The 13898-nt window shown below is 42.7% G+C and overlaps 1 protein-coding gene across 2 annotated transcripts in view; it reads left to right on the top strand.

Annotated features, from left to right (window-relative positions):
- Positions 1–13898, top strand: part of LOC127056532 (A-kinase anchor protein 17B-like) — a 30546-nt gene that overhangs the window by 5019 nt on the left and 11629 nt on the right. For both annotated transcript variants that reach the window (XM_050964488.1, XM_050964489.1), the window contains exon 2: positions 8000–8780. In XM_050964488.1, the coding sequence (XP_050820445.1) occupies positions 8013–8780 (768 nt within the window). In that variant the 5' untranslated portion in view covers positions 8000–8012. The remainder of the gene's footprint in view (positions 1–7999; positions 8781–13898) is intronic.

Raw genomic sequence — 13898 nt, 5'->3', positions numbered from 1 at the left:
GGGCTACAGCTCACTTCTTCGGATGCATAGAATGGAACACACAGACAGGAGATATTTATACATACAGAGAACATGAAAAGGTGGAAGTATGCATACCAACAGGAAGAGTCTAATCAATTGAGATGAGCTATCATCAGCAGGAGAAAAAAAACTTTTAGGCACCGAAGTCCCTGTTTTGGCTCCAGCATGACCCACAAAATTCCTGCCAAACCCTGTAGGCGCCTAAACTCACCCAGCGCTGAAATTGTCAAGGTTAAAGTTCCCTAGGCACCAAGTTTCTGCTTCTGCGTATCCACTCTGCTGCCTCCCTCTAGGCAACCAGATTCCTGTCTTCTGCCTAAACCCCACAGTGATTCACAAACCAGGGGAAGATAGGTGACCAGATGCTTAAATCATGTGCAAGGCCTGGTCCAGTCGGTGTACTCGGAGGCCTCCTACTGAACCAGATCCTCTTCAGTGGAGGTGGTGCTGCTGCTACCCACCTTATTACGTTGAGCCTAGTGGTTAGAGCACTCACTGGGGATGTGGGAGACTGAGGTTCAATTCCCTCCTCTCTACTAGAGGGGGAGAAAGAATTTGAAGAGGGTCTCACACCTCTCAGAAGAATGCTTGATCCACTCGTCTACGGGATATTCTGATGTGGGCGTTCTCCTGTTGAATCTATTCCACTGCGGTTAAATAATGAAAGCATGGCTAGGCCAAAGGAAATGGATCTTGCATCTTCCACCTCCCAGATGGATGCCCTAACCACCAAACTGCAAGTTCATTTTCACTCTGTCCCAGTGACTGTTTAAGTCAAATAACCATCAGAATATCCCATAGCTCACTGGTTAGACCACTCAGAGGTGAGAGCCAGATATATAAAAACCTTATTTTGTGTCATGTCAGAAAGGGCAACATAACATCACCTCCTAGGTCTTGCTTAGCACTTTTCATCAAAGCACCTTACAAAGGTGGGGAAGTATCATTCTCTCTTCCCCCCATGGATGAAGCAGCTTACCCTGCAGCAAAACTAGGAGTAGAACCCAGGTCAACTGAGGCTCAGTGTAGTGTGGCCCAAAGGCTAGAGCACTATCTTCCTGCAGCAGTATTTTGTAGTTGGTATTGGTGTGGGCTAGGACCCTGACGGAAGAACCAGGCTTGTTTGTCCATTGGTGTATGTGGATGATTATCCAAAAGCGATATAGTTTTTCTCTACTACCTAAAAGAAATAGTATTAGACCTGATTTACAGAGGTACTGAGAACTCAACTCCCAGTAAAACAGGCAAATTAGGCCTATTCTAAACTTAAAAGTTTTGCTTGTATAGCTATATCAGTATACCCTCCTAGTGAAAATGCAGCTTATACCATCAAAAAAGTTCTTTTGATAGTATGGCTTATAGCAGGGGTGGCCAACCTGAGGCTGAGAAGGAGCCAGAATTTACCAATGTACATTGCCAAAGAGCCGCAGTAATATGTCAGCAGCCTCCACCCCCGGTGCCTCACGTCTGTCAGTAACTCTCACCAGTCAGTGCCTGCTCCCCCCACCCTCCGCATTAAGCTGTTTCACGTGCACAGGAGGCTGAGGGGGGGAGCGAGGGCATGCAAGGCTTGGGGGAAGAGGTGGAATGGGGGCAGAGCAGGGGGTTGAGCAGTGAGCACCCCCCACCACATTAGAAAGTTAGCATCTATAGCTACAGCCCCGGAATCAATGCCTAGGTAAGGAGCCGCATATTAACCTCTGAAGAGCCACAGGTTGGCCATCCCTGGCTTATAGCAATTCAGTGAACAAAATAAGGTGCACTTGCAAAAGCACTTTTGTGCCGGTATAGAAATGTCGTGGAACACCTCTAATTGACATTGCTATGCTGTCAGAAGATTCTAGTGTAGACATGGCCTTATTTTTCTAAGGTTTTATTGACCATAATGTTGCAATTTGTGGAAAAATGGCTCATGGTTATGCACTGGACTATTCTAGATTAGATGGCCAGCTGCACTCCACACCTTAGTCTTGGCACAAAATGTAAATTTTCCACAAGGCGAGATGTAGCAAAACAAAAGTGAGCAGGGCTTTAAACTAGGTTCGACGGGGACAGGTGAGCAAAGCCCACAGGTAAGTGGGGAACATGGAGACCTGGGAGATGGGTCGGAAACAAGAGGGAGCGTGGGCTATAATGGCAGAGAGAAAGGAGGGTCAGGGCAAAACTGGGAGGCAAGATCAAACCAGTATCTTAGATGCCTGTATACAAATGTGAGAAGTATGGGTAATAGCAGGAAGAACTGGAAGTGCTAATAAATAAATACAACTATGACATTGTTGGCATCACTGAAACTTGGTGGGATAATACACATGACTGGAATGTTGGTGTGGATGGGTACAGCTTGCTCAGGAAGGATAGATGGGGGAAAAAGGCAGGAGGTGTTGCCTTATATATTAAAAATGTACACACTTGGACTGAGGTGGAGATGGACATAGGAGACAGAAGTGTTGAGAGTCTCTGGGTTAGGCTATAAGGAGTAAAAAACAAGGGTGATGTCGTGCTAAGCGTCTACTACAGGTCACCTAACCAGGTGGATGAGGTTTTTTTAAAACAACTAACAAAATCATCCAAAGCCCAAGATTTGGTGGTGATGGGGGACTTCAACTATCCAGATATATGTTGGGAAAATAACACCGCGGTGCACAGACTATCCAATATGTTCTTGGACTGCATTGCAGGCAACTTTTTATTTCAGAAGGTTGAAAAAGCTACTAGGGGGAAGCTGTTCTAGGCTTGATTTTAACAAATAGGGAGGAACTCATTGAGAATTTGAAAGTAGAAGGCAGCTTGGGTGAAAATGACCATGAAATCTTAGAGTTTGCAATTCTAAGGAAGGGTAGAAGGGAGTACAGCAAAATAGAGACAATGGATTTCAGGAAGGCGGATTTTGGTAAGCTCAGAGAGCTGATAGGAAGGTCCCATGGGAATCAAGACTGAGGGGAAAAATAACTGAGGAGAGTTGGCAGTTTTTCAAAGGGACACTATTAAGGGCTCAAAAGCAAGCTATTCCGCTGAGTAGGAAAGATAGAAAATGTGGCAAAAGACCACCTTGGCTTAACCACAAGATCTTGCATGATCTAAAAAATGAAAAGGAGTCATATAAAAAATGGAAACTAGGTCAGATTATACAAAGGATGAATATAGGCAAACAACACAGAAATGCAGGGGCAAGATTAGAAAGGCAAAGACGCAAAATGAGCTCAAACTAGCTATGGGAATAAAGGGAAACAAGAAGACTTTTTATCAATACATTAGAAGCAAGAGGAAGACCAAGGGCAGGGTAGGCCCACTGCTCAGTGAGGAGGGCGAAACAGTAACAGGAAACTTGGAAATGGCAGAGGTGCTTAACGACTTCTTTGTTTCAGTCTTCACTGAGAAGTCTGAAGAAATGCCTAACATAGCAAATGCTTATGGGAAGGGGGTAGGTTTAGAAGATAAAATAAAAAAAAAGTTAAAAATCACTTAGAAAAGTTAGATGCCTGCAAGTCACCAGGGCCTGATGAAATGCATCCTAGAATACTCAAGGAGCTAATAGAGGAGGTATCTGAGCCTCTAGCTGTTATCTTTGGAAAATCATGGGAGACGGGAGAGATTCCAGAAGACTGGAAAAGGGCAAATATTGTGCCCATCTATAAAAAGGGAAAGAAAAACAACCCAGGAAACTACAGACCAGTTTAACTTCTGTGCCAGGGAAGATAATGGAGCAAGTAATTAAGGAAATCATCTGCAAACACTTGGAAGGTGGTAAGGTGATAGGGAATAGCCAGCATAGATTTGTAAAGAACAAATCGTGTCAAACCAATCTGATAGCTTTCTTTGATAGGATAACGAGTCTTGTGGATAAGGGAGAAGTGGTAGATGTGGTATACTTAGACTTTAGTAAGGCATTTGATATGATCTCGCATGATATTCTTATCGATAAACTAGGCAAATACAATTTAGATGGGGCTACCATAAGGTGGGTGCATAACTGGCTGGATAACCGTACTCAGAGAGTAGTTATTAATGGTTCTCAATCCTGCTGGAAAGGTATAACAAGTGGGGTTCCGCAGGGGTCTGTTTTGGGACCGGCTCTGTTAAATATCTTCATCAATGACTTAGATGTTGGCATAGAAAGTATGCTTATTAAGTTTGCAGATGATACCAAACTTGGAGGGATTGCAACTGCTTTGGAGGACAGGGTCATAATTCAAAATGATCTGGACAAATTGGAGAAATGGTCTGAGGTAAACTGGATGAAGTTTAATAAAAACAAATGCAAAGTGCTCCACTTAGGAAGGAACAATCAGTTTCACACATACAGAATGGGAAGAGACTGTCTAGGAAGGAGTACGGCAGAAAGAGGGATCTAGGGGTTATAGTGGACCAGAAGCTAAATATGAGTCAACAGTGTGATGCTGTTGCGAAAAAAGCAAACGTGATTCTGGGATGCATTAACAGGTATGTTGTGAGCAAGACACAATAAGTCATTCTTCCGCTCTACTCTGCGCTGGTTAGGCCTCAACTGGAGTATTGTGTCCAGTTCTGGGCACCGCATTTCAAGAAAGATGTGGAGAAATTGGAGAGGGTCCAGAGAAGAGCAACAAGAATCATTAAAGGTCTTGAGAACATGACCTACGAAGGAAGGCTGAAAGAATTGGTTTTGTTTAGTTTGGAAAAGAGAAGACTGAGAGGGGACATGATAGCAGTTTTCAGGTATCTAAAAGGGAGGAGGGAGAAAACTTGTTCACCTTAGCCTCTAATGGTAGAACAAGAAGCAATGGGCTTAAACTGCAGCAAGAGAGATTTAGGTTGGACATTAGGAAGAAAGTTCCTAACTGTCCGGGTGGTTAAACACTGGAATAAATTGCCTAGGGAGGTTGTGGAATCTCCATCTCTGGAGATATTTAAGAGTAGATTAGATAAATGTCTATCAGGGATGGTCTAGACAGTATTTGGTCCTGCCTTGAGGGCAGGGGACTGGACTCGATGACCTCTCGAGGTCCCTTCCAGTCCTAGAGTCTATGAAAAAAAACCCAACAGAAAATAGTAGTTTATCTCAAAGAACGTTGGACCAATATAGCTGTGAACAGCATCAGCAGTGTTTGCTTTTTGTAGTAGTTGTGATTTTTGCAATAAATACCTTGACTCTTCTAACAAGAATGGGATTCACCCTTATCCATATAATGTACCAAAATTATATACATTTTTAATTTCAGAGATGAAATCCAATACAGTCAGCTTTGCCTGACAAAGCTTTGGTCAGTTCTGATCTGGTGCAGTTCCTCAATAGCAGCAATGCAGTGCTCCAGCCTCTGTTCTAGCTGTTGCTCTATGAGAATACTGATCTTTTTACCTACAAGATCAGGTCCTCATGCAAACTTCTGGTCTACACTGGGGGGCACGATCGATGTAAGATACTTAACTTCAGCTACAAGAATAGCGTAGCTGAAGTTGACGTATCTTAGTTCGACTTACCTCCCATCCTCAAGGCGCGAGATCGTTGGCCGCGGCTCCCCCGTTGACTCCGCTTCCGCCTCTCGTCCTAGTGGAGTTCCGGAGTCGACGGGGAGCGCGTTCGGGGATTGATTTATCACATCTAGATGAGATACGATAAATCGATACCCAATAGATAGATCGCTACCGCCAATCCAACGGGTAGTGTGGACGTACCCTAAGAGAGCACACAAGACCTGTTTCTTGTTGGTACTCTGATTCACTAGGCCGTTTCTTGCACTGAAGTCCACATCATCTTCAAAATATATACACTCTGACTGGAGGCAGAGGCCTTTCAAGAATAATGGCTGTATGGAAGTGCTCTGCTCTCTTTTGGGTGTTTTGAATGTTGTTCAAACTGTACAGTCTCTTGAGCCCCTCTGTGTGTATATCTTTTCTTGGTTTAAGCTGTATCTCTGATAGGATAATAGCTGAGGAAAAAAATTGTTTTCCAACTGCAGCAAGACCTGTATATGTGATCAGGTGCTGGCATTTGTTGTAAGGCAGTATTTCCCAAACTTGGGACACTGCTTGTGTAGGGAAAGCCCCTGGCAGGCCAGGCCTGTTTGTTTACCAGCTGCGTCCGCAGGTCTGGCCGATCGGGGCTCCCACTGGCTGCGGTTCGCTGCTTCAGGCCAATGGGAGCTGCTGGAAGTGGCGGTCAGTACGTCCCTTGGTACTGATGCATGATTTCTTCACATTTGCTACACTTATGGACATGTCTTAAAACATTGTTCCTCAGAGTCCAATCCAACCTTTCCTGTTTGTATTAACCTCGTTCTGAGATCCAAGGTTAATTTTTTATCAACAGTGGCCCCAGCCTTGAGCCCACTGTATTAATGGTTTCTACATCAGTCTCTTCACTTCAGGCAGTGTTTTGTTGTTAAAGGGTGCTTTTGATTTGCTTCAAGCCTAATCTTCTCAACTGGCTAAGATTGTGTGGTTACCTGGTAAATTTGGTTGGGTTAAGATCTAGAGCTTGAGTAACAGCATTTCTTTCTTGTCATAGATAGGTTCTATCAATATTACATTTCCTAAGTTAGGAATATTCTGTAAAAATCCATCTGCATATAAATATCCGGTCTCCAGAATACTCTCATTAATTCAATTAGGATAACATTTTGTGCTGTTAATATTGATTTGTGGATTCATCCACATGGGTGATTTTATATATTCATACAAGCTAAATTGCAAGCATTTCGATAATATGAGATCGATTTTCCTTGTGTGAATAGATTGTATTACAGTGTATTGAGCTGAGAGCTACCTCTAATGGTACCAGGTTTTAGACATTTCTTCTCAGTCCTTAACCAACCACACATTTCATTGGTATTATTTCTTAGCGAATATAAGGTTTGTGTTTTAGTATAAGCATTGTGATATATATCATTAGGGAAACAATATCTTTTCCTCACTTCCTGCTTCAAGATGTTTATATAGTTGTAAAGAGATAATTAGCATTTCCAGTTTTATTTTTAAGATAAATTATAGATTAAAAAAAAGTTTTAGGCTGATTTAGTGGTTGGTTTAACCAGCAGTAAATTAACCTATTTTTTCCCCTTTGTGAGAAGAGAAGATCCAGTTAGATAAGGAAAGAACTGAAGACAAACTAGTCTGTATAAACATGTCAGAACCCCGGCCTTGATGGCATCTTGATGGAATTCCACAAAGGTTTCAAGAACAGTTATTAACCAGTTATTATACATTTATGAATTAGCAGTGAAGGATAATTTATTAGTACAGAGTGTAAGAACTCATCTTATCTCACTGATTCTGGTGCTTGAAAGGGACGCTGAATGATGGATGAACAATCACCTGACTTCCCTAATAAAGATTGCAAAATCCTAGCTGAGGTGCTTGCTAACATATTTCAGTCAAATCTGGTAAAACTTGTCCACTGGAAACAAGGCCATTTAAGAACAGGCTATCCAGCAATTGTGTCAGATTGCTCTTAGATTGATTAATTTATACATGGCCATAATATATAGAGCAAATTATTATTTAGTAATTTATCTAACCTAGTACAAGTAATGACTGCATTTTTCTTTTAATTGGAAAAGAATATTGATGTTAGGAATGTATTTAACTTCATTTTTGTTTGGTTACTGTTTTTAATCATTCCTATGCCGTTGGTACACAGATGTGGGGGAATGTATTCCAGGGGTTTTGCTTTGACTTACTGATCTCTCTTGAGGCTATGACAGGCATGTTGCAGCAGAATGTAGACTCTTATTTTTATATTAGTTTGATGATAGAAAATATGGAGTTAGCATCTTTAGATGAAACATCTTACTAGGTGTATTTATTCAAACAATTGATTTGCATTATAATTTAAATTATATACTAGTAAAAATTTACAGTATAATTTTTCTTAATAATTTCAGCTGAATGTTAAATGAAATTATATCCCAAGATAGTGACTTAAATTTTGCACTAGAGGATATTTTTACCCTTTTTACTCCATGTCTTTTAGCTTAACATGGTTTTAATTATTTTTCTAAAGGGTATTGGACACAATGACAATCACTGTAGTGTATGATAACTCTGAAGCTATGGAGCTCTGTGCTTCTCAGCATCTGTATCTTAAACCAGTAGCAAAACTGACTATCAATGTGATGTTTCCAGAACACACAGAATCTACCCGATCTTTCTCTAAGTGGGAAGTGATGGACAAGCTGAAGAACATGATTTGTCCAGACCAATTTACTACTGTTAGGGTTTCAAAGAGCACTAAGGATTTCATTCGATTTGAGGGAGAGGCAGAAACTAAAAGGTTGATCCTCACACTTAAGGAAAAACTGCATGGAAAAGTAATAAAACTGAATGGTTTTAAAGATGACTTGAAGGTGATGGCCACCGAGGCACATGCTGACTTTCCAACTCCACAAGAGTGGGCATCTTACCTGAATAAAAGAGAGATTACGAATGAAGACCTTACTGAGCAAACCGCTGATATTCCTGATTGCATCTATTTTGAAGGTTTGCCATGCAAATGGTTTGCACTAAAGGGCTCAAATAGTGAAAAGCCGAGTGAAGATGTTTTAAGAGTGGTGTTCGAAAGCTTTGGAAAGATCAAGAACATAGATATCCCTATGCTTGACCCTTATAGAGAAGAAATGGTGGGAGGAAATTTAAATAACTTCCTTTTTGGAGGTCTACAGACATTTGAAGCTTTTGTCCAGTACCAAGAGTACACGGCTTTTGTGAAAGCTATGGAGTCACTTAGGGGAATGAAGCTGATGTTTAAAGGGGATGATGGAAAAGCTCTGGCATGTAACATGAAGGTAAGCATCACTGGCTATATCTTTTGATACTGCCAATGCTATATTTGCCCAAATACACTACCATAAAGACTTCTATAGTAGACAAATACCAGAAATGGTAGAGCAGAAAAGTATAAAATTCCCTGGCCCAACCAAGATTTATCTGCAGAGACTGCCATGAAAGTCATTACTGCTATTTGAAATCTTAATTAAAAAAAAAAGACAAATTGGGAGCTGTTTGCCAGGCAATGTAAACATTTAAGTGATGGATACTTGAGGTGGGAATTTAGACCTGGAGCACTGCTGTTTAGGAGAGGGAATAGATGGATGGCTCTCACAGCTATTCATCCTCATAGTTCCCCCCCTAACAAATAAAGCTGTGGCTTTTTTGGTGGGCTATTCTCACTGAGTTAAGGCTCACAGATGAGCCATCCACAAGGCTGTCTCTTCAGAAGCAGCATTCACTCTGGTTTGTTTGCATAAAGATTTTGTATGGATTTGCTGCTTGGCTGAGTATTGTTGACCTCTCAGTCCAGATTTTAGTGAAGATTTTAACCTCCTAGTATGACTGACCTGGGAAAAGTATTTGCTTGTTGATTTCCTGAAACCTTTTTCTCCACTGGTAAAATAAAAGCGAAAAGTTATTAAGTTTATGAATCAATTGGATGAGCAGTGGAGCTGAGAGGGATGCAGTCAAGGCCTGGAGGAGCTGTTCTGAAGACATTGTTTTCTGCATTGGTAAACCCCAAGCAGTGTCAGAAATAGTCTTCCTTTCTGCCTTTTTTACAAAAAAAATGTTCATAGTCACTTTGAACCTGTACTAGCAGGATGTATCCCTGCTTCTCGTGGCGCTGTGCTTTGATTAAGGTGGATATAGTGAACAGTGTTGGAGGACGGATTTGTTTGGGGCATACTCTGTGTTATGCTGTGAAAGGAAATTGGAGAGCTGCATGCCTACAAAAGCTCATAGCTACTTATCAGCATTCATCTAAAAGTCAGATTTAGTCATTGAGATAAGCCTGGTTCTAAGTATTTTGCTCAGCACAACGCATGTAAATTATCTATGATTCTTGAATATGTAGCAGTCATTACACAATGGTTTAGAAATCATGCTCCAAATGACTTGGTTTCCCAGCTTGGCTAAAGTGCTGTTTGCATGGATGTTTTCTTTTAATGTGCCCACAGCATCACATTGAGTTAAACAGTTCTCAACAGACAGCCTCCCCTGCTGTATCAACCAGGCAACTGTAATCCACTGATTGCCTGTAGTCAGGCAAATGCTTGACCAAGATGTGGCTCACGCAGTGCACTGAAAATAAGTAAACTCAGGACTAGTCTACACTACGCGTTTCAACTGATTTTAGCAGTGTTAAACCGATTTAACGGCGCACCCGTCCACACTACGAGGCCCTTTATATCGATATAAAGAGCTCTTTAAATCAGTTTCTGTACTCCTCCCCAACGAGAGGAGTAGTGCTAAAATCGGTATTACCATATCGGATTAGGGTTAGTGTGGCCGCAAATCGACAGTATTGGCCTCCGGGCGGTATCCCACAGTGCACCACTGTGACCGCTCTGGACAGCAATCTGAACTCAGATGCAGTGGCCAGGTAACAGGAAAAGCCCCGCGAACTTTTGAATTACATTTCCTGTTTGCCCAGCGTGGAGCTCTGATCAGCACGGGTGGCGATGCAGTCCCAAATCCAAAAAGAGCTCCAGCATGGACCGTACGGGAGATACTGGATCTGATCGCTGTATGGGGAGACAAATCTGTTCTATCAGAGCTCCGTTACAGAAGACGAAATGCCAAAGCGTTCGAAAAAAATCTCCAGGCTACACAGTGCTGCATGACAAGCGTAACGGAAAGCCAAAGAATCAAATGGACGCTCATGGAGGGAGGGAGGGAGTACTGAGGACTCCAGCTATCCCACAGTCCACAGCAGTCTCCAAAAAGTATTTGCATTCTTGGCTGAGCTCCCAATGCCTGTAGGTTCAAACACATTGTCCAGCGTGGTTCAGGGAATAGCTCGTCAATTTACTCCCTCCCCCCCACGTGAAAGAAAAGGGAAAGAAGCCGTTTCTTGACTTTTTTCAATGTCTCCCTATGTCTACTGAATGCTAGTGGTAGACGTGATGCTGCAGCAGTGAAGAGCAGTATCCGCTCTTCTCCCCTCCCTGGTGGCAGACGGTACAATATGACTGCTATCTGTCATCATCATCAGCCCGTGAGTGCTCCTGGCTGGCCTCAGGTGAGGCTGGCCAGGGGCACCTGGGTAAAAATAGAAATGATTCCTGGTCATTCCCAGTAGATGGTACAGAACGGCTGGTAACCGTCCTCATCATAGCAACTGGGGGCTGAGCTCCATCAGCCCCTTCCCTTTCATGTGTAAAGAAAAGATTCTGTACTGCCTGGAGTATCATAGCAGCAAGATGCTGGGCTCCTCTCTTCTGCACCGCTTAATGTCCTGCCTGGACTGTCATAGCAGCGGGAGGCTGCCTCCCCCTCATTTTATCTCACTAACAAGTCACTGTTTCTTATTCCTGCATTCTTTATAATTTCATGACACAAATGGGGGGGACACTGCCACGGTAGCCCAGGAAGGTTGGGGGAGGAGGGAAGCAACGGGTGGGGTTGTTGCAGGGGCACCCCCCGTGAATGGCATGCAGCTCATCATTTCTGCGGGATCTGACATGGAGCAGCTGTGCTCTCATATACACTGGTTCTCTAGTACACTTACCCCATATTCTAGGCAGGACTGACTCTATTTTTAGAAACCATAAAGGAGGGGTTGACTCAGGGAGTCATTCCCATTTTTGCCTTTGCACCCCCGGCCGACCTCAGCCAGGGGCACCCATGATAGCAGCAGACCGTACAGAACGACAGATAACCGTCATCTTATTGCCAATTTACAATGGCAGTAGATGGTACAGAACGACTGATAACTGTCTCTGCTATCATGCAAAAGCAAATGAATGCTGCTGTGTAGCATTGCAGTATCGCCTCTGTCAGTGGCATCCAGTACACATACGGTGACAGTAAAAAAAAAAAGCTGAACGGGCTCCATGGTTGCCGTGCTATCGCGTCTGCCAGGGCAATCCAGGGAAAAAGGGCGCGAAATGATTGTCTGCCGTTGCTTTCCCAGAGGAAGGAATGACTGACGACATTTACCCAGAACCACCCGCGACAATGATTTTTGCCCCATCAGGCACTGGGATCTCAACCCAGAATTCCAAGGGGCAGGGGAGACTGCGGGAACTATGGGATAGCTACAGAATAGCTACCCACAGTGCAACGCTCCACAAATCGATGCTATCCTTGGACCATGGACGCACACCACCGAATTAATGTGCTTAGTGTGGCCGCGTGCACTCGACTTTATACAATCTGTTTTACAAAACCGGTTTATGTAAAATCGGAATAATCCTGTAGTGTAGACATACCCTCAGGCTCTGGCAGTCTGTCAGAGAGAGGGAATTCCATAGCTAGGGACTCTCCACTGAAAATGCCCTGCCTCCAGTCCCCAAAACTGAACATCTACAGGCTGTCAATGGCATATTGTCACAGGTTATGAGCCTCTAATGGCAAAGGGTAAGGTGACATTTGGAGTAATGCTTATAGTAACATTTGAGAACAGGAGATAGCTATTAGTGTGAATTCTGTAGGTCATAATCCAGTCTGCTCAGCTAAAAACCGGCAGAAGGAAACACTCATGTTTCAAATATAATTATGCAGAAATAGATTAGAGACTTTCTAAGGTGTATAGGCTGTTTGTGTTTTATTTGTGTAAATAAGGGGACCCAGTACATTGACAAGTTTGTCGTCTTTTTTAGGGCTGTTGATTAATCGCAGTTAACTCATGTGATTAACTCAAAAAAATTAATTGTGATTAAAAAATTAATCGCGATTAATTGCCATTTTAATCACACTGTTAAACAACAGAATACCAATTGAAATTTATTAAATATTTTGGATGTTTTTCTGCATTTTCATATGTATTGTATTCTGTGTTGTAATTGAAATCAGTGTATATTATTTATGATTTCAAATATTTGCACTGTAAAAATGATAAAAGAAATAGTATTTTTCAATTCACCTCATACAAGTACTGTAGTGCAATCTCTTTGTTGTGAAAGTGCAATTTACAAATGTACACTTTTTTTGTTACATAACTGCACTCAAAAACAAAACAATGTAAAACTTTAGCGCCTACAATTCCACTCAGTCCTACTTCTTGTTCAGCCAGTCGCTAAGACAAGCAAGTTTGTTTACATTTACAGGAGATAATGCTGCCCTCTTCTTATTTACGTCACCAGAAAATGAGAATAGGCATTTGCATGGCACTTAGTAGCTGGCATTGCAAGGTATTTACGTGCCAGATCTGCTAAACATTCGTATGCCACTTCATGCTTTGGTCACCATTCCAGAGGACATACTTTCATGTTGATGACGGTCATTAAAAAAATAATGCATTAATTAAATTTGTGACTGAACTCCTTGAGGGAGAATTGTATGTCTCCTGTTCTGTTTTACCCACATTCTGCCATATATTTCATGGCAGTCTCGGATGATCAGCCAGCACATGTTGTTCATTTTAAGAACACTCTCACTGCAGATTTGATAAAACACAAAGAAGATACCAATGTGAGATTTCTAAAGATAGCTACAGCACTTGATGCAAGGTTTAAGAATCTAAAGTGCCTTCCAGAATCTGAGAGGGACAAGGTGTGGAGCATGCTTTCAGAAGTCTTAAATGACCAACACTCCAATGCGGAAACTACAGAACCCGAACTACCAAAAAACAAATGAACATGCGTCGGTTGCACTGCTTTGGATTGTTATCGAGCAGAACCAGCAGTGCGAGTAGGCCGGTACGCTCCGGTACACCGTACTGGCAAGCTATTTATAGTCAGTACAGCGTACCCGAAAAAACCCAGCAGCAGGAAAGGGCTGGGGGGCAGGGCTGGGGGTTCTGCTCCTTTCATCGCTGGGAGGGGCAGCAGTGGGGAAAGGAGTAGAACACCGGCTCTACTGCTGGCCCCCAGCTTCACTCTCTCTCTCCCTCCTCCCCCAGCCCTGTCTCTGGCGCAGCAGGAGGAGGACAGATGCCCCCGCCTCTGCTCCAGGAAACAGGGGATGGA

Source organism: Gopherus flavomarginatus, chromosome 8 (assembly GCF_025201925.1).
Source record: "Gopherus flavomarginatus isolate rGopFla2 chromosome 8, rGopFla2.mat.asm, whole genome shotgun sequence".
Lineage (NCBI taxonomy): Eukaryota > Metazoa > Chordata > Testudines > Testudinidae > Gopherus > Gopherus flavomarginatus.
This window is presented reverse-complemented; position numbering and strand designations above follow the sequence as displayed.